General features: G+C 39.6%; 1 protein-coding gene across 1 annotated transcript in view; it reads left to right on the top strand.

The window, feature by feature from the left end:
* The window catches only part of Arp5 (Actin-related protein 5), a 95,702-nt gene that overhangs the window by 16,646 nt on the left and 53,315 nt on the right, over positions 1-25,741 (top strand). The window contains exons 5-9 of the mRNA XM_067138608.2: positions 685-968; positions 9,633-9,851; positions 12,528-12,608; positions 14,068-14,199; positions 21,225-21,313. Of these exons, the coding sequence (XP_066994709.2) occupies positions 685-968; positions 9,633-9,851; positions 12,528-12,608; positions 14,068-14,199; positions 21,225-21,313 (805 nt within the window). The remainder of the gene's footprint in view (positions 1-684; positions 969-9,632; positions 9,852-12,527; positions 12,609-14,067; positions 14,200-21,224; positions 21,314-25,741) is intronic.

Here is a 25,741-nt window from a genome sequence, read left to right as displayed (position 1 = left end):
TCTCATTTAGCTTTCCTATCCTAACTTCCTTCCTAACATCTTCATTTTTCACTCTGTCTTTCCTTGTCTTTCCTATCATACTTCTTAGGAATTTCATCTCACTGGCTTGAATTCTACTCTCTTGCCTGCTAGTCATATTCCAAGTCTCAGCTGTATAAGTCAGTATGGGTACATGGTACATTTTGTACATTTTCTCTTTACATTTCCTTGATACTTCTTTGCTCCAAACAAGTTTTCTTACACTTTGGTAGAAAGTATTTCTCTGCTGTACCCTCCTGCTAATCTCCATGTCCACCCTAGCATTATGCATTAATTCACTTCCTAGGTATTTAAAGCTGTCCACATTTTCCAGACTCTGACTTCCAATTTTCACAGTGACCTTTCTTTGCCTTTCCCCTCTTGACATCACCATAGCCTTGCTTTTCTCTGTACTGATTTTCATGCCATACTTCTCAATTTTTTCGCTCAGTACATCTAGTTATTGTTGCACTTTTTCGCTGTTCTTTCCCGAGATCACAACATCATCTGCAAATAGCAGTATCTTCATCCCTTTATCTCCATAGGCTTCCTTTGTTTGCTTTACAGTTTCGTCCATGACCTAATAAATAAAAGAGGTGACAACACACTCCCCTGCAGATTGCTATAGAGATGTACTGTAATTATTTTGCTTCTCTTTCTTTTCAGTGATGTCTGAGCTACTCTTTGAATGTTACGGAGTTCCCAGTGTATGCTATGGTGTTGATGGCTTGTTCAGTTTTCGGTACAACCAGCCACATTCTTCTAGCGGACTGATTGTGAACTGTGGATATCATACTACTCATATATTACCTATAATTAATGGCAAAGTAGATGCAACTCACAGTAGGCGTATTAATATCGGTGGATACCACATTACGAACTACCTTCATCGCTTGCTGCAGTTGAAATATCCATCTCATTTCACAGCCATCACTCCCAGTAGGGCAGAGGTTAGTGTTAAGAATTGTTATCAGTTCATTCACAAGAAAATATTTAGTAATGGTGTGGTCTTTCATTGTTCACCCCATTAGCTTCCCCCTGAAGTGGCCAGTATTCATATCAACATTTATATTCAAGTTTTCTTAACTGGCAAGTCATATCTTCAAGGGCTTTTTTTTTTTTTAAAATACAATTTGCTTTATGTTGCACCAACACACCTAGATCTTATGACGGCGATGGGATAGCAGTGGGATGGAAGTGACCGTGGTCTTAATTATGGTACAGCCCCAGCATTTGCCTGGTGTAAAAATGGGAAATCACAGAAAACCATCTTCAGGGCTGCCGACAATGGGGGTTCAAACCCACTATCTACCGAATGCAAGCTAATAGCTATGTTATCTAAACCACACAGCCACTTGTTCAGTCGTTATGGTCTGAATTCTGTGTAAAACTGTGACATGTACTCTTAACAGTGATAAAATTTCATGTTTGTTCATTTACTTTAAAATTCAAGCAAGAAGGCTTTTGTCTTCAGGGTGGTTATAATTAAATGATGACAACAAGAATACAAAGGGCACTAGGAAAGTTTTGCAATGTGAGTGAACGCTTTAGACTTTTTCAAAATAATTTCCACCACACTCAATACACTTCTCCATACGTCAAAACCAGTCACTGAACCAACTCTGCCACTTTTCTTCGGTTACATTTTCACACTCTTGATCCCATGCTGCCAGAAGCTCCTCGTCGGATGCAAAACGCCTCCCTTTCAGCTTCATCTTCACTTCTGGGGAGAGTGCGAAGTCACATTGGGCAAGATCAGGACTGTATGGAGGGTGATCAAGCATAGTCAACCCTCTTCTGGCAAGAAAATCTATTGTTACATAAGCATGATGTGCTGGAGCATTGTCGTGATGCAAGAGCCAAGTGTTGAGCCGTGACCTTGGACGGAGCTGCTTGAGAGCCTGGATGACCTGAGGCAGACAAGTCTCACTGTACCACTTCGCAGTAACTGTCCTTTGTGTTTCTAGCACAACCCGAGTCAGGATGGCCCATTTAGTGAAGAATACTGCAATCATCCTTTTCTTCACTGACCTTGACTTTCGCACAGTCACAGGAGTACCCTCATCTTCAAACAGCCACACCTTGTTCTGGGATTTTGGTGGGACATCGTAATAATAAAGTCAAGTTTTGTCACCTGTAACGATGCTATTGACATTACGCGAAGTCCCATTTTCAAACTGTTTTAGCATTTTTTGGTACCATTTCACTCGATGTGTCCTTTGTTCCTCTGAAAGTGAATGGGGCACCCAATGGCAAGAAACCTTTCTAACATGGAGATGGTCATGTAGAATTGAATGAATATGTGGTGCAGGGATACCTGCCGATATGTCAACCGCCTCTCTTGCTGCTACATTTTCCTCATAGCTTCAATGTTTTCCTCAGTCACTGATTCAGATGTTCGCCCAGAACGAAGATCGTCTTCACCCCAAAATTTCCCCTCTGGAACTCTTTGTACCAGTGGAAAATTGTTGTCCGATGTGGACAGTCTTTCCCCAGCACAGGAGTCATTTCCTCCAGGCACTGGTCAACAGTTAATCCACGAGCAAAATTGTAGCGGATAATTGTGCGATTTTCAACTTTAGACCACACCGACATCTTAACTTGTTTTCATTCCCACTGCTTGGTAACAGCTGATGTGAAGGTCATGCCTTGCTGTCTTCTAGACTGGTTTTCACCCCTCTTTTCATCCCGTACCATAACAGGGGTGTCCAGCCAACTGTTTTTGCGTATTGCAAAACTTTCCTAGTGCCCTTTGTACAGTCACCTTAACTCAGTATTCTCAAACTTTTCAAGCTGGCACCCCTCCCTTTGTAAGATCTACACATCCCATGTTCCCTCCATACCGTTCTTAGAGCCCGTCTGTTGGTCATGATTGTTAAGGTGTCAAGTCTATTTGGTCTGACATTGTGGTTAGCTGGTTCAACTTACATTGGTAGAAAAGAATTTCACCATGAGATTGTAGGCCAACATGGTAGGAGAGGAGGTGGTATACAATTTCTAATCATTAGGTTGCACGCCAGAAGCCTGGATTCAGTTGCAAACCTCTCCGCGGTGTTCATGTGGAGTTAGAGCTTATCATGCTATTGATTGTGATTTGTCCATTGGATGGAGACATAAGCCTTGAGCAGACTCTTTGGTGTTATTAGACAGGAGTAGGCTACGTGCCGACAATGGGTTTCAACCTGTCCCTTCTTGCACCCAGACATGCAGATTGCGGATGTGCGTCAAGTAGAAAGACCGGCACCGGCTGAGCTGAACATGTCCTGAACATGAAAATCCACAGCCTGCTTCCAGTCATTCAACCAGGTGAGGAATGGAATGAATGAAGGCCCCATCTAGCGGTGAGAATAGGAATTGTGCCGGTTGCCAAAGCCTGTCGCACTCCTCGGGGGCAATGATTAATCACTGACAGATGAAATGGAATGATATTGGAGAGTGTTGCTGGAATGAAAGATGACAGGGAAAACTGGAGTACCTGGAGAAAAACCTTGGACACTCCTGGCTCTAAAAGCCATAAACAAGGTAAATAAATAAACATTATTAGCAGGACCTGGACTTTTATGACCTAATAAATGCCAAAAATGGCCTATAAAGTAACCTAAAAATTCTCTCTCTCTCTCTCTCTCTCTCGTTTTTTGTTTGTTACAATTTGCTTTACGTCACATGAACACAGATAGGTCTTATGGTGGTGATGGGATGGGAAGTGGCTAGGAGTGGGAAGGAAGCAGCTGTGGTCTTAATTAAGGTACAGGCATGTGCCTGGTGTGAAAAGGGGAAACCATGGGAAACCATCTTCAGGGCTGCCGACAGTAGGGTTCGAACCCACTATCTCCCAAATACTGCATACTGGCCGCACTTAAGTGACTGCAGCTATCGAGCTTGGCCCTATACATTCTCAAAAATTACTAAAACAACAAGAAAATGACCCAGAAAAATATGAAAGGAAATATATATTTACTTAAAATGGTAAGTATGTGCATTATCCACATTACCTTTAATATCTAATGAAGTGAATAGAAATAATACTAATAATAATAAATAAAGAAGTAATGATGAAAATTTAGAAAAAAGAATTGATGCTTTTGAAATGTATCTATATCACCACCTACTCCGAATACCTTGGGTGCTGAAAATTTCAAATGACGAAGTCCTTCATCGCATGAAGAAACAAAAAAAGAACTACTACTTACTGTAAAAAAAAGAAAGAAAAACCCAATATCTAGGGCACATTATGAGAGGCGAAAAGTACCAGCTATTACAACTCGTCATTGAAGGTAAAATACAGGGGAAAATGTCTGTTGGCAGGAGGAGGAATTCATGGCTGAAGGACATCCGAAGATGGCACAACTGCACTTCAGAAGATGCTTTCCATGCTGCAACATCACGTCTGGAGCTAGCTATTTGGACCGCCAACCTCCGCTAGGAGAAGGCGCCTCAAGAAGAATTATGAAATATACCAGAATATAGGTCTTCAAATATCTTTGGAACAAGAAGTCAAGAACAGCCTGGATTCATGAAATCAAGAAAGATATGGAAAGAAACAGCATAAGGGAAGAAGAACCTGAGTATTCTCGTTTATTGAAAGCGCGAATGATATTTAGATATATTAGAAAGAAAGTGTTAAAAATGGAAGGATTCCAAGGTCGCGCAAGGTAAAAAAAACAGGCTCAGAATGGTCTGAAGAGAGGAAAAGGAGGCATAATGAGCAGATGAAGTAGTATTGGAGGAGGAAGAAAGAACGAGAAAGGATGAAGCATTGAAATTGTCTCGTGGTCCTTAGAAGACCCTAATGGAGATAGAAAGAATAATAACAAAAATGCAGTTCTTACAAGCAAAACAACTGAGAATCTACTTGTCATCCAGTGATATTCTGGATACCTATTGATTGTTGCAACCCACATGTTGCTGAATAGTAAATCTTTTATCTGTTGCTCCTTTCATTTCACATATTTCTGAGAAAGGTTTCTGACCATCTGAAGAACTTGCCCGATTGTGAAATATTTTCTTTAAATGGACAGCTAAAGCTTTATCTTTGGCATTCTGAAACTTGAAGTGAATCACAAATAAATAAATAAATAAAACTCGCACTATGTAAAATGAAAGTAAGCAGCATGTATATGTTAATACTCGGACACTTCAGCAACGTGACTTAAATGTGAATTTGTACCTTTGGCGTGCAGCTGTGAGCTTGCATTCGGGAGATAGTGGGTTTGAACCCCACTGTTGACAGCCCTGAAGATGGTTTTCTGTAGTTTCCCATGTTTCCCATTTTCACACCAGGCAGATGTTGGAGCTATACCTTAATTAAGGCCACAACCGCTTCCTATCCCATCGTCGCCATAAGACTTGCCTCTGTCGGTGCAACTTAAAGCAAGTTGTTTTAAAAAAAAAGAAAGAAAAAAATTGTACTTACTACAGTGATAATACCTTCTAGTCTCATTGCAAGCCAATCCAGATTAGCTAAAATGTCTTATCGCTCTCTAGGGATGTGAATTTTCAAAGAGTTCAGATAAGGGTTTGTAGAAGATTACTTTATTTCACAGTTTTTGAACTGAGTACTGAACCTTTTGATGTTTGAGTATGCTCATTTATTGAGTGCAGATGATATTCAGATATGTTGATTACCCAAGGTAAATGCATAAGAATGACTAAAAAATAGACAATGAGAAATGACTTAAAAAAAAGAATTTAATGTAACGAATTGTTGAATATGACAAAATGCCATTTCTTGATGGATGCAGTATTTTTGTATCCATCTCTTGGCACAGGCCAGAGTAAAGTGTAGCTTCCACCGAAGTACCAGTCTCATCCATGGCTGTGACAATATGGAAGCTGCTGGGGTATGAGTGGTGCTGAGTAATGACATTTGGAGCGCAAATAGTGTCTGAGTGTTATGAAAGGTGTTTCTCAAAGGATCAGTCGTGCTGCAGTGGCACCTTCTGGTCCAGTGAGGAAAGCAATGGCAAACTACCTCACTCCTCATCTTGCCTAGTACGCCCCATTTGGGCTCTGCCATTGGTTTTTGTGGTTTTCCTATAACTGCATAGCCTTTGGTGGCGCTATTTGAGGACCCAACTAGCCTCTGGGCTGATGATCTAACAGACAGACAATGAGGCAGAATTGAAAAAAAGACCTAAAAAAATAAAAAGGCAAAAAATGATGAAAAAGGACTTAATAAATACACATTTCTGTAATCAGAGGACCATAATCAGGATTTATAAATAATTTAGCAATGTGAATGATTAAAAGATGACATCTCGTCAAAATCCAGGCCCCGATTGTTAGAAATTTATTCGTTTCTCATAAACATTTGTATTTGAGGATAATGTAGACTAAACGAGAGATTGTCAAAATTCACAATAGTACAGAAAATAATTGTCATAAAACCTGGGATATGTAGCTGAAACAAGAATATAAAGTGAAATATTATTTTAACCTGTTGACGAGTGCACATAAGGACAGTCAATAGAGTGTGCACGGGGTTCCGCCTGACGTCAATGCCTGCGAAGCTCACAGTGGAATGGAGTGGTGTCACAATTCCACCTCGTTATGTAATGCAGGCTGTGGTCCGCCATGGTGGGGGGTGGTCGCTGATTGGTTGTTCTTCTGCCAATGATTTGAAGCACTATGAATCCCGACGTTGGTCGACCTGCCTTGGCAGAGACAGGCAACTGATCACCCGTTGCTTTATCTGGCCTATTGCAGCTAGTTTCCAGTCCTGAAAGCTTTAAATCTTGGAGGACATGGTGAGACTCTTTGAAAGTGGCACCTAGCACAACCAAACCAGAAACACCTTGCTTTCATTTGAGTAACATACTCGCCCAGACCACCTGAAAGTGATTGCATGACAACATTTTACTATATAATCCAAACCCAAAATATCTTGGTGTAACACTGGACTGGACACTGTTACGTAGTAAACATCTCTCCAACCTTGCGGCCAAACTAAGTACAAGAAACAACATCCTATCTAAGCTCTCTGGTGGCATATAGGGATCCACAGCAGAAACTTTACAAACTTCTGTGCTAAGTCTGGTGTATACAACAGCTGAATACTGCTCTTCTGTCTGGTGGCTGAATAGCACCCGCACCAAGAACATTGACACCGTTCTGAATCCATCGAATCGCATCAACCCAACTGAAATACAGGCACCCTCCTCTCCTGCTGGCTCAAAATCCGATGAAAGAAAATGTCTCTGTATTGTGAACCTGGAATGCAGAATGGGGTGCAAAGGCCCCCAAATGAAAGATCTTTCTTTAACCCTGTGCAGCCCACACCTGGATTTCATCTTCCACGGAATTTGTAGGCTCCACTAAACAGTGCACTTGGCATGGAAGAAGTGGCTCTGTGATACATTCTTGGTGCCTATGGCTGCCTACAAGTTATGCCTGTGGGGAAAAATTCCAGACAATGTGACACATCACCTTCAGATGCCCACATAGGGACTTCTCTGAGACTATCAACAACCTTTTGACAGCATCAACAGTAGCTATTCAGTGGCTACAGCAACTAGATAACATGGTTCAATTTACATTTTTCATCTATTAATTTCTGTATATATTTATATTTTGCTTCCTTTTTTCTCTTTTCATATCTTTCTTTCTATTTTCTGTATTGTACACATCTCTCTCCATTTGTATGTTGTGATTTTTCTTTCATTTTTTAATATTTATTTTGGTTTGTGAATTATTTATTGTGTTTTCATCATGTTCTTTCTTCTTCATTTTTGCCCAGCTTAACTTGTACAGTAATGTATATAAATAAAATACCCCAGAAGTGACACTCATCTCTGCGTCTCCAGGAAGGTGCGAAAAGTGGATGTAGGTCTAAGGCCCGACCCGGGAACTTCCTGGATAAGGGTGACAGAAAAGAGATGACCTTTTCACTTTTACAGTCGTAACTAGCTTGGATTGTTTTGTTCGACACATAACTCATGATTAATGCTAAAAAGGACTGATATTCCTGGTTGGTTTTCCCCTCTTTTAAAAACCTATCATGACCATTTTTATCAAGAATATGTTAGTACACTGACTGACAGTGACAATGCAACACCAAGGAGGAGTGGTTCGAAAGGGATGAAAGTTGGGGAAAAAACAGAGACGGCACGGACGAATAATTGATGTTTATTTCAAACCGATATGCAGGTTACACAATGCGCACGGCATCGACTCAGTAGGATGTAGGACCACCGCGAGCAGCGATGCACGCAGAAACACGTCGAGGTACAGAGTCAATAAGAGTGCGGATGGTGTCCTGAGGGATGGTTCTCCATTCTCTGTCAACCATTTGCCACAGTTGGTCGTCCGTACGAGGTTGGGGCAGAGTTTGCAAACGGCGTCCAATGAGATCCCACACGTGTTCGATTGGTGAGAGATCCGGAGAGTACGCTGGCCACGGAAGCATCTGTACACCTCGTAGAGCCTGTTGGGAGATGCGAGCAGTGTGTGGGCGGGCATTATCCTGCTGAAACAGAGCATTGGGCAGCCCCTGAAGGTACGGGAGGGCCACCAGCCGCAGCACATGCTGTACGTAGCGGTGGGCATTTAACGTGCCTTGAATACGCACTAGAGGTGACGTGGAATCATACGCAATAGCGCCCCAAACCATGATGCCGCGTTGTCTAGCGGTAGGGCGCTCCACAGTTACTGCTGGATTTAACCTTTCTCCACGCCGACGCCACACTCGTCTGCAGCGACTATCACTGACAGAACAGAAGCGTGACTCATCGGAGAACACGACGTTCCGCCATTCCCTCATCCAAGTCGCTCTAGCCCGGCACCATGCCAGGCGTGCACGTCTATGCTGTGGAGTCAATGGTAGTCTTCTGAGCAGACGCCGGGAGTGCAGGCCTCCTTCAACCAATCGACGGGAAATTGTTCTGGTCGATATTGGAACAGCCAGGGTGTCTTGCACATGCTGAAGGATGGCGGTTGACGTGGCATGCGGGGCTGCCACCGCTTGGCGGCGGATGTGCCGATCCTTGAGTGCTGACGTCACTTGGGCTGCACCTGGACCCCTCGCACGTGCCACATGTCCCTGCGCCAACCATCTTCGCCACAGGCGCTGCACCGTGGACACATCCCTATGGGTATCGGCTGCGATTTGACGAAGCGACCAACCTGCCCTTCTCAGCCCGATCACCATACCCCTCGTAAAGTCGTCTGTCTGCTGGAAATGCCTCCGTTGACGGCGGCCTGGCATTCTTAGCTATACACGTGTCCTGTGGCACACGACAACACGTTCTACAATGACCGTCGGCTGAGAAATCACGGTACGAAGTGGGCCATTCGCCAACGCCGTGTCCCATTTATCGTTCGCTACGTGCGCAGCACAGCGGCGCATTTCACGTCATGAGCATACCTCAGTGACGACAGTCTACCCTGCAGTTGGCATAAAGTTCTGACCACTCCTTCTTGGTGTTGCATTTGCTCTGTCAGTCAGTGTATTTCATCCTAAAGCTTCAGTGTTTTATAGAGGAAAAGTGCAGTATTCTATTGCTTCCATGTGATTTCATATTATCATCATCATCTCATCATCCTAGTCATATTCAGACATTCTTTTATTTTGCTCATGCCTTCTTCTCTGAAGTAACTTCTCTTGTTTGATGGAACAGGAATTAATCCATGAGCATTCGTATCTTGCTGTTCACTATTTGGAGGAGCTGCAAGACTGGGCTGACTCAGATTATTACGATGCTCATGTGATCCGAATTCAGTTACCGTATACTGTTCCTGTTGTGGCGCCAGGTCTTACTCCAGAACAACAGAAGGAGCGACGAAAGGAACTGGCTCGCAGGCTCATCGAGATAAATGCTCGTAAGCGAGAAGAAAGGGTATGTTATGAGCAGTGGTTGTATGTTTTATTATTTTGTAGCTTCGATCAGTAGTAAAGAGGCAAGGAGGAGATGTGATATTTTTATTTTGTTACTGTGTGCTCATGTGAAGTAAATATGTGCAGACTGTATCTTCTTCTCTCAGTCATAATTTGTGCATTAATGTATGTGTTGTCTGTAAATTAATTAATAAGAATCTTCCTTCTAGAGATCAGATTATTGCTCTTCATATCCTTCTTATTAACTTCATACCTTTAATGACCTGTATGGTATCCAATATTGGTTACATCATGCATTTTGTATTGCATCCATTTGATATGAAAATATGTTTAATTTTGTTATTCTGGGTTCTAAGTGATAGGACACTGGCAGATACCCAGATATGTTGGCATACTTGGATCTATCTTTTTTTCTCATTTATTAATTAAGTCAGATGGAAAATAATGGCAAAGTCCTATGAATCAGGTGGACAGAAATGACAGTACTTGAAAACATAAAAGGAAAGAATTCCATTTCTAATGAGCAAAGATTTTTAGTCAGGTCACAACATTGCACGGTCTTGACTCATATTATTACTGACAATAATGTCATCCAAACAGACTAGAAGTTTCACACAATTCTTCATTAATAGATCCCTATCTTATTATTGCTAAAAAAGAATAAGATTGAAACTGACTAGGAATATTATGAACTGGATTACAATGAATGCTGTTATACAATTAATTCCTTTAAAAATACGTTATACTCGCCTTTTATTTTATGATGTAGCATTTCCTTCGCATGGCTTCATAAGTCATATTTGTACCCTTCCTTCAATTTTGCAATGATTCCTCTTGATATGGAATTAATAAGTTAAGGAAAAGGAAGAATTATGACATTGCATAAATGCTATTCTATCTAAAACTTCAGTAGAGATATATTCTAGCATCAATAAATGGACACACACAATGTTGAATCCAGTAAACAACAACCAAATGTATGGAAAATGAACACTAGACCATGCTGCTGTACAGTCCTTTAAAATAAGGATATATATGCAACCATGCAGAAACCTATTCCAACAACAGCAGATAGATATAGATGCAACAAAGCAGCAATTAACCTGAAATAAAGAAATCAATGAAAATATACAAATATACAAAATATACAAATATACAAACCCATCCTTGAAGTACTGAGGGTCTCAGGATACGCTCAAATTCTTAAAAACCATTGAGATGACCATCAACATGTATATATATATATTCAAATAAGAATGAATTTGGCTCAAATCAGTTAAGCTTGGGAAATTTCTACCGAGTCTAGTGGCGTTGTCTATGAAATTCATGGGCATTCCTTAGATGAATTACTATGCTGGTACTTTCATACCGGGCGAGTTAGCCGTGCGGTTAGGGGCGCACGTCTGTGAGCTTGCATCCGGGAGATAGTGGGTTCAAATCCCACTGTCGGCATCCTTGAAGATGGTTTTCCGTGGTTTCCCATTTTCACACCAGGCAAATGCTGGGGCTGTACCTTAATTAAGGCCACGGCTGCTTCCTTCCAATTCCTAGGCCTTTCCTATCTCATCGTCACCATAAGACCTATCTATGTCGGTGCGACGTACAACCACTAGCAAAAAAAACTTTCATATTAATTCCAATAACAGGCTAGTTATTATCCCCATGTAAGATATACGTCATTCTTACAGATACCAATTGTAAAATTCTTCATTCAGCCTTTGGCATCCATTCCACTTCAACATAAGATGGTAATTAAATGATGACTTTGATTCGATTCCATAACCATTATAAACATAAGTCCAGATAGTACCAGATGTATGCGTATGTTTTTGCCAGTTTTTGTGGTAAAGAAAACATGTAATTTTCAAGGGCAATTCATTTTTTGCTTATTCAAGATATTGGCCGTCGGCTTCTACACACTTCGGGTTTTCAAAATAAATCCATTTTTCGTCACCTGTCACAATTTGGTACAGAAAAGATTTTATTTCGTGGCGTTGAAGCAGCATTTCACAAGTGACTTTGCAATTTTCCATTTGCCGTTCATTCAAATCGTGTGGGACCCATTTACCAAGTCTATTGATCTTCCCCATGGTTTTTTTTTTTTTTTTTTTTTTTACGTCGCACCGACACAGATAGGTCTTATGGCGACGATGGGATAGGAAAGGCCTAGGAGTTGGAAGGAAGCGGCCGTGGCCTTAATTAAGGTACAGTCACAGCATTTGCCTGGTGTGAAAATGGGAAACCACGGAAAACCATCTTTAGAGCTGCCGATAGTGGGATTCGAACCTACTATCTCCTGGATGCAAGCTCACAGCCGTGCGCTTCTACGCGCACGGCCAACTCGCCCGGTGAAACCAGAAAAGACTTGCGCAAACATCTGGTACACTTCCTGTCTTGGCCCATTTTGGTTTCTAAACCAATCTGTTCTTCCCACTGGAGTCTGGACACAACTGGAACAATACTTATACATTGCTTTCACAGGAGTGCAGAAACATTAACCATTTCTGAATTTTACTCTATTCATTTGTGTTTACAAGTAATGTTGTGGAATGGTGCTGCTCATTGTTTTTTATAAATTAAAAAAATTGAGAGTTCTTGTACCTAATGTGTTATGTGTAGTTGTTGTTGCAAGATGTGCATTTCATTTTCCTTGGATCAGAATTTTAATATTTTTCAGCTTGCTGAAGATGAGGAGCAGTTGAATCAACTGCTTGCAGCTCAAGATTTAATGGAGGAAGGAGAGGAAGAAGAGTTCCAGGTATGGATAATCTGTATTGTGAGTAAATACCAGGGATATTTTGGGTAGATATTACTTTACATAGAGCTTTATATATTTTGCGGCCTACTTGCTTTGTGAGAAATGAAAAAAAATTGTAATATTTTCCTTTTATAATGTATTTTATTTGTCTGACTTGTTGGCTGAATGGTCAGTGTTGAGACCTTCAGTTCAGAGGGTCCCGGGTTCGATTCTCGGGCGGGTCGGGGATTTTAATCGCCTTTGATGAATTCTATGAGAGATTCTGATGGCCAGGCAGGCATCAATTTTTGAAAATGAGACAAAGTCTCTCATACTGCATTGGCACTACCAGTGCCTCCAAGTAGCCTACGCAGTGGCCTCCATGGTAGGTGTGCTATTTATCAACTGATGAGCCCAAATTAGCACACAGGGGAATACGCTGGCAACCAGGATTGAGTTAGCTGGAAAATTGAAATTACCATCTTTTATTTTTTTAGTATCATACAACCTGATATTGTACATCGTACTGGTCTCAAAATTATGTTATGCCTCTCTAATTATCATACAGGTTGGCATCTCTGGCTTTGGCTAAGATTAAAGCCAAAATTTTTCAATACGATAAAAAAAAAAAAAAAACATCTGCAGGTTTGATTTCTCATAGAAAATTATCCATCTAAATTGTTTGCAATTCCAGTAATGGTGAGATGGAATGCTTGGTTTGAGGCTCTTTTGTATTTTGAAAACCATCTTTGTGACATCGAACAACGAACCCTTGAAAATACCGAATGCAGTTTTCGGTGAAATGTTGGGGACTACCATATGTTCTTAGAACACGGTGTAAAAGGCCGAAAAATATAGATATATATTATAACCTCGACCGTGAAAACCACAAATGTAATGGTTTACTTTGATGGCCTATTTGAGTGATATTTCACGTGATAACATTCTTTCTGTAATTAAAATTTAATATTGTCCTTATGTAACGGATTACTTGCAAAATTACCTTTAAAAATACCAAATCTCTTAAAGATGTCATGATATCACTGAAAAATAAAAATTAGACTAACCACCTTCAAAATACACATAAATTCATTTGAAAATAATATTAAATCCTAAATAAGTAATGCAAAATGCTTTAAAAATAACACTGATTTCCATCAAAAAATAAAACAGGAAGTAGGTCTCGTAGTAATTTGATAGTAGCATATCAGTGAAAATTTGGTTGTTTTTCTAATATAGATTATATACTCCACTTCGATTTTATTCTCTTCTCTAAAAACAAGATAATGTCAAGACAGTTTCTTTGTATACTGGTATTAAATTCCAGAAATGCCACACGTAGGCAGTGTTATACGAATGTATTGTTCTTTCACAGGTTATGAATGGAAATATGGTAATTGGGTGAATTCTTTGTATGTTATCTTGTAGATAGAAACCTCAGTATGGATTACTCTTAATTGTGACTGTAAATTCATTGCAGCAAGCACTGGAATCATTCAGTCTATCCAGTGTGAGTGAGCTTCAAAAGATGATTAATACCCTGCAAGCAAGGATTGAGAAGACCCGGCAGAAAATTGTTGCTGCGAATACTACTGATGAGAATGTTGTAGAGGTTAGTTTGCTACTGAATTTCAAATACAGTGTTGTTTAAGATATGTGTGTTCATGTGTAAAAAATAATTGCCTGCTTCTTGCTTGTTTACATTCAGCTTATAGCAGATAAACTGGTGTAAGAAAATATTTCAGCCTCCCTTTGTGAATCTTTCGCTTTCTGCTGCCATCAAGACTGAACCAATAACTATTTATAGGTGGGCCGGCACAAGGTTGCACTTGACAGTTGTAAGTCATGTTGGCACCACTACAGAAATGAAATGAAGAACGTCACCCATCAGTCAGAATCACCAATCCACTACTTTTTATGTCAGAAACAGTTACGCATTTTATTCATGTTAATTCGTATTTAATTCCGTATAGCGTTTATAATCTTTTATTTGCTTACACAAATATGAGCATTTAAAAATATTAAAACTTTTAAGCGAGCTACAAAATAAATACGAACTATTTTCAGTTGATTGTTGTTGGCAATATAGGTAGTATAGTAGTGCCATCTATAAGTAGCTTGACAACTGTATTGAAGTGTTGCCGTTTTGTCTGTCGCTGCTAGCACGTGGTCAGGTGTTATTTGCGCGTTTATGAAAGTTTTGTTTTCATTGTGAGATAATCGTGAAATTTTATTTTAACAAATGTAGTGCGATGTCTCTGAAATGACAACATAGTCATGAAGCGCGAAGTGATAATCCTTTGCGCCGCGGAGTGTCCCTTAATAGTCAGGCATTAGAATTAGTGTGGAGAACTTGTGAGTTTTACGAGAGGGAGTGGAAATTCGTAAGCTTGCATAGCCGTCTCTCTGTTCCTGCAGATTATGTTGTGGAACGCATATATCAAACATTAGGGCTTTCAAAGCGTACTGTCATTCAGGCTGGTGTTCGCCTCCAAGAACAGAAGGAAAAAGTGACTGGGGTACATAGCAGTAGCAAAAACGGGGCTGATAGTAGGGACTTGTTTCACAGCACTCCAGGAAAGAAACGAATTAAGCTATCTCCTGTAACAGGAATTAATTCTTTCCAGGCTGATGCAATACGAAGACGATTATTACAGTTCAAAGTCCCTTCTGTCACCGTTATGGACAATGCAACTTACTACTCCGTAATAATGGACAAGACCCCTTCTTCGAGCGCCCGTAAAGAACTGTAAGTGGAATGGCTGCAGTAAAAAAATATCCCAGCGCATATGTGTATGATTAAATTAGTCGACACCGGGCGAGTTGGCCGTGTGGTTAGGGGCATGCAGCTGTGAGCTCGCATCCGGGAGATAGTGGGTTCGAAATTCACTGTCGGCAGCTCTGAAGATGGTTTTCCGTGGTTTCCCATTTTCACACCAGACAAATGCTGGGTGTGTACCTTAAGGCAACGGTCGCTTCCTTCCCATTCCTAGGCCTTTCCTGTCCCATCGTCGCCATAAAACCTATCTGTGTCGGTGCGATGTAAAGCAAAAAAAAAAAAAAAAAAAGTCGATGGGGTAGCGAAGGAACAAGGGCACGAGGTTATTAGGCTGCCCCCGTACCACTGTCACTTCAACCTCATTGAGTCGGTACGGTATGGGGTGAAGTAAAACATTACGTACGCACTTATAACAAGTCCTTCACAGTTACTGAAGTGGAAGGACTGTTCCGGGAGAGTATTGCTCGAATGGATGCGGCTTTGTGCAGGAAGAAATTTAGCCATGTCGCAGCATTCATTAACTCGGCAATGGTAATACATGGCATCATCAGTGACTCTCACGAGTTGATGATCTGCCTAGACGATGATAATGACAACGAAGGCGACGGTAGTGATGGCAGTGATCTGGAGGGTATCGAGCCTCTACCTTTGTGAATCAGGTATGAAAATAAGGTTTCTGAACTTTCGTAAATTTTATAGATTTTACTTTATTTCACTTGAAACATTTTATTATTCTAACATTTAAAGTGAGAACCTTGTCGGCCGATTTCTTCCGTATTTCTAACATCGCGATAATAAGAACTTCGTAGTATATTTATCTCGTATAATTTTGTGTGATGAATACTCGGTGAATTGAAAGTTCAATTTTTGTCGGCCAATTTCATTTGTATTGTGTATCATCGCGATGACATTAAAAACATTTCTCCCATGTTTTTAAAAACCCATGTGTCGTGCAATCAGCTGTTGTTACGGCGGCAACATTACATCGCGCGCCATTGCATTGTGACCAATATTGTGCGCAGCTGTCATGTGCAACCTTACGCAGGCCCACCTATAGATTTAACGTCAACATGATGATGACGAGACGACGACGACAACGATTCTTCTTCTTCCTCTTCGTCTTCTTCTTCCAGCCCTGAAGATAGTTTTTCATGGTTTCTCATTTTCATACCAGGCAAATGTTCGGGCTGTACCTTAATTAATTAAGGCCATGGCTGCTTCCTTCCAACTCCTAGTCCTTTCCTATCCTATCCGTAGCTGATTTTTTTTTTTTACTAAATTCAATTTCCTAGTAAGTTCCTTCAGTCTCTCCTAACTTCCACAACCATTCCTAACTCTTATTTCATTCTAACCTGCACTGTCATCCTTAAAACATTTGCAGCCGATGATGACACTTGTGTGGCATGACTCCACTTTCACTTAGTGCCGATGAGACGTGCGTCACACTCCGCGCCAAATATTAAAGCTCGTATTTCCATTAGTACCTATATAAACAAGCAGATCTCTTATCTGTGCATCGTTAAGCTGTTGTTAAGCATATGCTCCAACTAGGCATCAGGTTAATTGATGGTTACTGTCTCTGTAGTCGTTACAATTCGGCATAATTTTCTGCGATGTCAACAGAGAATAGTGAGGTCGGAGGATCTTCTCACCGGAAGGAACACCGTCTTGTAAACTCCCAAAATCTATCACAACACATACAGAAACATATTTTCATGTTTTGCCAGCAAGTGTGTGGCTAGGGATAGTGGGCGTAGATAGCGGAAACTGTGCAGACAGTGTTAGAAGTGGGCTGCAGCACAGCACTATGTGCTCTGCTCTAGAGAGTGTCCAGGACAGCCAGGTTTGTGTCTTGAGCAATGTTTCATGGAATTTTGCAAAAGGCAGAAGTAGTTGCTCTAAACAATGCCCTATCTACTTGTGTTTGTTGCAGCGCACTATTAGAGCCTACTGTACTGACTAGGTACGTTGTACAGCGATTGTTCACACAGCAATAACACGGATTTTACCATGCAGCATTTTTTTGCGAGAAATGTTCAGAAACATATTTATCTGTCGTAGGAAAGTTATTGAATGTCTTCGGCCGAACAAAACAATTTTTTTCCTGATTCCACTTCATTTCCTGTCATAACGCATTTGCTGCGTCAAACAGCACTGCAGACAGAAGGCTCATCGTTAGTGCTGCTGATGCACTGCATGCATCATCACAGAAATGTCATTGAAATAATTCAAATGATAATCTGAAATGAATAAGGACACAGAAATAATCTCCATTAAGCACAAACAAAAAAAAGAATTACGGTACCGCGGTAATGTTTACCCATATCCGATCGGTTAAAATATAGTGGTTCCTTACCGTTCCTTACCACCTTTTAAGGTACATACCTGTTTTCACACTCCTTAACAATTGCTTTAAACCCATCTTGAAAGCTGTTTACACTTTTGTTTACCATTTTCTGCTAATCATAAATTGTTTCTTAAAAATTCCCCCATGCCTCTCTTATGAACCATATGGTATTCCCTAATACTGTAGTCCTACTTTTATAACATCATATTTTTTAAAAATACAACAAAAGCAGCTTTGTGATCACTTATATCATCTATCACTTCAGTTTCCCTGTAGAGCTCATCTGGTTTTATCAGCACCATGTCTAGAATATTTTTCCGTCTAGTTGGTTCCATCACTTTCTGATGTAGCTGTCCTTCCCAGATTAACTTATTTACTATTTGTTGGTCATGCTTCTGTCATTTGTTCCTTTCTGTGTCGTTCCGCACGTAGTTGATTATCTTATCAACTAATTCCACATTAGCGTCAGCTCCAACCTTGCCAACTCTGTACACCCCAAAATCACCAATTAGCTTTTTATATTTAGAGATAAGTCTTAATTCTAGAATATCATGTTTCTCATCCATAATTTTTTTGTAGCTTACAAATTCTTCTTTCACCAGTGTAAATACTCCCCCCCCCCCCCCTATCATTTCTAACCTGTCTCTACGATAAACACTCCAATCCTGTGAAAAAATTTCCGCATCCATATTATCATTTTTCATCCTTGCTTCAACTCTTATTACAATATCTGATAAGTATGTATCTATCAAATTGCTTAATTCTATTGCTTTCTTTACAATTCTACTTTAGCACTAACAATTTTATGTCATCCTTACTTGACTTCCTGCTTCCGATACTGTTACCACCGCTCCCTAGTCCAGCCCGTTTTTCTATAACTCTTTTAAACAAGCCGCCTAACTTTCGTGCAGCATTGTGGTTCAAGTAAAGGCCATCTGAGCATAGATCCTTAGCTTCTACCCACCAATTAGGATCTACAAATCTCAATTCTTATTTCCCACATACCCATTCCGTAGTCTGATTTTAATCCCCGATTACCCTCCAGTCAGTATCGCTTCTACACAGTATCCCACCGATAACAATCTCTGCTTCCTTAAGCTTCCCCCTGCTTTTGTAACCAGATCCCACACATCCCCAACTATATCAATCACCACTGATCTGCATTTAGGGCAGTCGCCCAGGTTGCAGATTCCCTGTCTGTTGTTTTTCCAGCCTTTTCTTAAATGATTTCGAAGAAATTGGAAATTTATTGAACATCTCCCTTGGTACGTTATTCCAATCCCTAACTCCCTTTCCTACAAATGAATATTCACCCCAATTTATCCTCTTGAATTCCAACTTTATCTTGATATTGTGACTTTCCTACTTTTAAAGACACCACTCAAACTTATTCGCCTACTAATGTCATTCCACGCCATCTCTCCACTAACAGCTCGGAACATACCACATAGGCGAGCAGCTCGTCTCCTTTCTCTCAAGTCTTCCCAGCCCAAACGTTGCAAAATTTTTATAATGCTACTCTTTTGTTGGAAATCACCCAGAACAAATCCAACTGCTTTTCTTTGGAATTTTTCTGGTTCTTGAATCAAGTAATCCTGGTGAGGGTCCTATATTAGTACCTATTCCTGCTACTGTACATTGTAGGCACCACCTTGGAAAATTAACACCTTCTCCTTACCCTCCTCCTTTCTGTTTTCCTCAACATCTACTGTAAAATATTTCCTGGATAAAACACTAGTCTTGTTTGCTTTTCTCCTCACACTTTTTCTCACATGCCTAACAATTGAATTGCCCATGATCAAAGCCTCAACCCCACCCACCTTGTTGGATTCCGTCCTCTCCTGGTCTCCCTTAACTTCTTTGAAGCCTGCAGAACCTACTTCATCCTCCCTTTCTCACTACTGTGTTTCACTTTCCACTTCATATCCTCTGCTCTATGTTTTCCTTTCCTCTTGCCTTGCATGTCCTGTGTAACACTTCTCTGATCTGCAGTTTTCTTTGCTGTTTTAGCTGCAGTGACTCATACCGATTCCTCACTGATATCTCTCCTGGACTCACTTCCTGAGGAAAATCCTTAGGCCTTGTTTTCCCTCCTCTTAAGACATTAGCCCATGTGTCTTCCACATCTTCTCCCCTCCCCTTCCTTTTCCTCCCTCTTGCCTACCTACCATATTCTGTACATCGATTGAGGGAGATCTACGGTCATTCATGTCCTCTGTTACAAGACTAATTTTCTTCTTCAGACTTGCTCTTTCCTTGAATGAATGAATAAATGAAAACCTACAACCTGTTTTCCAGTCATTGACTGGGTCAGGGATGTAATGAATGAATCATATATAGGCTATTAGTACGTTGGGCTCGCCACTCCCAAAGTGATTTAGTAATGACTGATAGATGCTATGAAATGAGAATGGAGAGTGTTGCTGGAATGAAAGATGACAGGGAAAACCGAAGTACCTGGAGAAAAACCTGTCCCGCCTCCGCTTTGTCCAGCACGAATCTCACATGGAGTGACCGGGATTTGAACCACGCTATCCAGCAGTGAGAGGCCGACGCACTGCCGTCTGAGCCACGGAGGCTCCTGCTCTTTCCTTATCTTGTTTAATTCTCACTCACATCCACAATCTGTGTACCTGTCTCCCTCAGCCATTCTTTTATTTCTTCAAAGAAATGTGAAATAATATGGAAATATCAACAGGCATACGTCACTCAAGTTAGTGGGTGATGTATATCTCATCCTATAATACTTTCAAATTCTTATACATTAGTTGATGCCCAATTATGTGAGTTATAAAAATGTTAATTTTTTATTTTCAGAATTTTAAAGGATTTTTGTAATCATACATTAAGTTCATTGGTTCTCATTTTCATTCATTTTAAAGTAACCAACTTTGATTCACATTTTAGCTTTCTCTAACAAACACATGTCCCAGACATACAGATTTTGATTTTTTGCAAATGTTAAAAGTCACAAATTCAAATTTCACTTGTCACTTTTTCAGTTTGTTTTATAATTTATTGATCAAAATAAGGAGTTATCGTAGAAGTCTTTATCATAAGGTATGTTGCTGCAAACAAACAAACAAAAAGGTGAATAATCTAAAATAGGTATCCATTACCAATCCTGTCCTTTCATCTATATTGTATACTGAACTATGTTTCCTGTAGTGCCAGTTACAAATATGTCTGTTCCCCATTTTGAAGCATAATTGCTTTCATTAGCATTCTCTATCACTATACACAGTTCCTGAGCTTAAGGGAGGGCTGTCTTAAGTATCAGAATTTATTTGAAAATGCAATGTGCCCAACTTTCACATTACAAGATCAGTTAAATCATGTGTTGTATATATTGTACACTTTTTTTGCTTTGTCTTTTGGTGGAAAGGGGTAAATTTGCTTTGATATGTTTGTCATGTTTAGACATAATCCGTGAAATCTTAGCTAACCTTTTCATTTTCACTATGTTGTGGATATTTCTCAGTTTTTAATATGTATATATATGTTTTTATAGGAACCTAAACCCAAAGTACTGAAACCTATGTGGAAACCAAAAGATGAAGAAGACTTTGATACTTGGCTTGCAGATGTCAGACAAAAACGGTAGGTCTGTTTGTTTGTTTGTTTGTTTGTTTGTTTGTTTGTTTGTTTGTTTGTTTGTTTGAAATTGATAAACAATAAAGCCATACAAAAACTCAACACGTTTCATACTCTACAAAACTCTTTATGATCTACCTGTGCAATGTGAATAATATTGAGATAAAAATACAACATCTTGCTTTACGTCGCACCGACACAGATAGGTCTTATGGCGACGATGGGAGAGGAAAGGCCTAGGAATGGGAAGGAAACGGCCGTGGCCTTAATTAAGGTACAGCCCCAGCATTTGCCTGGTGTGAAAATGGGAAACCACGGAAAACCATCTTCAGGGCTGCCGACAGTGGAGTTCGAACCCACTATCTCCCGGATGCGAGCTCATAGCTGCGCTCTCCTAACCGCACGGCCAACTCGCCCGGTTCCCGGTGAGATGAAATAAAGTTCCAGTCTCATTAAGGTTAGTCTTTCTTTTATCCCAGAATCCAAAACAGTAACGGTGCAGTTTCTCTGAGTCCTTTTAAGCTGTGGGCAAGACTGGTGCTTGCTAGAAAATGAGGATGATGAATCAAAATAAGCAGTTTTTTTTCTTTCTTTTTAATTTTCAAACAATTACTTGTTATTTTATGAATCAAAACTTTAGTAATTGCTACTTCTACAATAATTCTTGGAAAGTAATGTAATAGCTGGTGAGCCTAGCAAAAGTCCTAAAATCCTGCAACAATTGCTTAAAATTATTATATGAATAAAGTTTAGAAATAGCTTTTGGTAATTAGTAGAGCCCGGATTTCCATGCACTATCAAATCTCAAAATATGCATGCATTCATGCACTATCTAATGACGGAACATGCACAATAAACTATGAAATATGCACTATCAAAATTCAGTTCCACCTTGTTATATTTTCATTTCAAATTGAAACACTGTACAATAACAAATTTATCCACATTTTCTTCATTTAAAGTTCATTCGTTTATGTGACAGAACATTCCTGAGCACAGAAAATGATCTTTGTAAGTCACAAGAAGTGACAGGTTTATACTTAAATGACATTTAGGACAAAGTATATCTGAAGTTATCTCTTTTAAAAAATTAACTTAGAAATTCCTTTCCCTCAATCCATTTAGACACGTCTAACTTAGACAGAAGAAAAAAATAGCCGTCATTTATCAATGCAAAATTGAAGGTTTAGTTTTTACTTGGACACGTTATTTCTAAGGATTAGGGTAGTCGACACAGGGTTTACTCAAGCAATAGGTAAGAAAGTGCTTGGCTAACCGGATTATGGGCCGAATTCACAGTCAGCACTTGTACATAAGTGGAACCCTTAAGTAATAAGGGATCACTTATAATAAGTATTCACTTATATGAGTTTACATTTCATAGACAGCACTTTCAAAGCACACTTATTGATACAGTAAGTATTCACTGGAGATGTGGCAATGCTGTATATTATGCCCATGCTTTCTGGATTGTGTAGTTCTGGCTACTGAGTAGTGGGATGATCTATTGTGTTTTGTTTATTGAAAGACAACGCACGCGACATTTTTGAGGTTAAAAGATCGTCTGTATTGTATTTGGTTATTAGAATGGATAACAAAGCAGCGAGCTGAGACGGCACCTGCAAGAACTTGTGTCAGAGTACATGCACATAATATAGAGCAAGCAGACCAATGCAGTTTCTCATCAGAATATGAATGACGTGGGAAAAACTTGTTGTGGACAATGCAAACTACGAAAATGCCCAGACTCTAATTTTCTTCTTAATATAATATGTTTATAGTTATCTAGGTACTCGAACCTATACAAATATTCATCCAAATGTAGAATATCTAGCCTTACAACGCTTTTAATGATTTGACTAATATATCCGTAGCCGCTACATTGTAATAGGCCTAATCAAAATACTTCCCCATTAAAATGTAAATAGTATGTTTTGATGTGCAATGCCATAATTTCAGAAACTTCTGATATAATCCGGCAAACAATCGGTTGACTAACCCGATATAATTAGCACAAATCAACCTTAAAATAAATGGTGGTAGTGCAACACGTTCATTTTTCTTATAACTCAGTATAGTTCTTTACTATTCCACAGGCCTACAGTCTTGTTAACTTATCAACTTGTAACATGTTTCCAATTAATTAAGCAAAATACTGGTAATGATGATGATGACGATAATAATAATAATAATAATAATAATAATAATAATAATAATAATAATAATAATAATAATAATAATAATAATAACAATAACAACAACAACAATAACCTGAAATTAAGAGGTGGCATAAAATCTCAACACAATACCTTCATTAATGGTGAGATAGTGAGTCCTCTAGAGGTTATGTTCACTCTCTCAATCAAAGGAACAAGAATATTCATAACTCTCAATCAATCAATCAATCAATACTGATCTGCATTTAGGGCAGTCGCCCAGGTGGCAGATTCCCTATCTGTTGCTTTCCTAGCCTTTTCCGAAATGATTTCAAAGAAATTGGAAATTTATTGAACATCTCCCTTGGTAAGTTATTCCAATCCCTAACTCCCCTTCCTATAAATGAATATTTGCCCCAGTTTGTCCTCTTGAATTCCAACTTTATCTTCATATTGTGATCTTTCCTACTTTTATAGACGCCATTCAAACCTATTCGTCTACTAATGTCATTCTACGCCATCTCTCCGCTGACAGCTCGGAACATACCACTTAGTCGAGCAGCTCTTCTTCTTTCCCTCAATTCTTCCCAACCCAAACATTGCAACATTTTTGTAACGCTACTCTTTTGTCGGAAATCACCCAGAACAAATCGAGCTGCTTTTCTTTGGATTTTTTCCAGTTCTTGAATCAGGTAATCCTGGTGAGGGTCCCATAGACTGGAACCATACTCTAGTTGGGGTCTTACCAGAGACTTATATGCACTCTCCTTTACATCCTTACTACAACCCCTAAACACCCTCATAACCATGTGCAGAGATCGGTACCCTTTATTTACAATCCCATTTATGTGATTACCCCAGTGAAGATCTTTCCTTATATTAACACCTAGATACTTACAATGATCCCCAAAAGGAACTTTCACCCCATCAACGCAGTAATTAAAACTGAGAGGACTTTTCCTATTTGTGAAACTCACAACCTGACTTTTAGCCCCGTTTATCAACATACCATTGCCTGCTGTCCATCTCACAATATTTTCGAGGTCACGTTGCAGTTGCTCACAATCTTGTAACTTATTTATCACTCTATAGAGAATAACATCATCCGCAAAAAGCCTTACCTCCGATTCCACTCCTTTACTCATATCATTTATATATATAAGAAAACATAAAGGTCCGATAACACTGCCTTGAGGAACTCCCCTCTCAATTATTACAGGGTCAGACAAAGCTTCACCTACTCTAACTCTCTGAGATCTATTTTCTAGAAATATAGCAACCCATTCAGTCACTCTTTTGTCTAGTCCAATTTCACTCATTTTTGCCAGTAGTCTCCCATGATCCACCCTATCAAATGCTTTAGACATGTCAATCGCGATACAGTCCATTTGACCTCCAGAATCCAAGATATCTGCTATATCTTGCTGGAATCCTACAAGTTGAGCTTCAGTGGAATAACCTTTCCTAAAACCGAATTGCCTTCTATCGAACCAGTTATTAATTTCACAAACATGTCTAATATAATCAGAAAGAATGCCTTCCCAAAGCTTACATACAATGCATGTCAAACTTACTGGCCTGTAATTTTCAGCTTTATGTCTATCACCCTTTCCTTTATACACAGGGGCTACTATAGCAACTCTGCATTCATCTGGTATAGCTCCTTCGGCCAAACAATAATCAAATAAGTACTTCAGATATGGTACTATATCCCAACCCATTGTCTTTAGTATATCCCCAGAAATCTGATCAATTCCAGCTGCTTTTCTAGTTTTCAACTTTTGTATCTTATTGTAAATGTCATTGTTATCATATGTAAATTTTATTACTTCTTTGGCCTTAGTCTCTTCTTCTATCTCGACATTACCCTTGTAACCAACAATCTTTACATACTGCTGACTGAATACTTCTGCCTTTTGAAGATCCTCACATACACACTCCCCTTGTTCATTAATTATTCCTGGAATGTCCTTCTTGGAACCTGTCTCACTTTAGTAAAACAAAACCTTCTTTAAATTATTGGCCACAGTACATTTCGACAGGATTTTCCATCTCTACTGTGTGCAAGGAAAGCATTCTGTGAATGAAATGCAACATATTCAGCAAAATCATTATCCTTCATCTTGCTGCAACATAAGTGAGTCACTTAAGTGTGTGTGGGAGGTCCACTTATAGCAATAAGTTGGACACTTAAGTAGGTAATATGAAATGAAACCTGGCTTATAAGGGGCACTTATGTATAAGTGCTGTCTATGAATTCGGCCCTAGGACTTCTATG

Source organism: Anabrus simplex, chromosome 1, assembly GCF_040414725.1.
Source record: "Anabrus simplex isolate iqAnaSimp1 chromosome 1, ASM4041472v1, whole genome shotgun sequence".
Taxonomy (NCBI): Eukaryota; Metazoa; Arthropoda; class Insecta; order Orthoptera; family Tettigoniidae; genus Anabrus; species Anabrus simplex.
The sequence above is the reverse complement of the archived record's forward strand: the minus strand, read 5'-3'. Positions and strand labels throughout refer to the sequence as shown.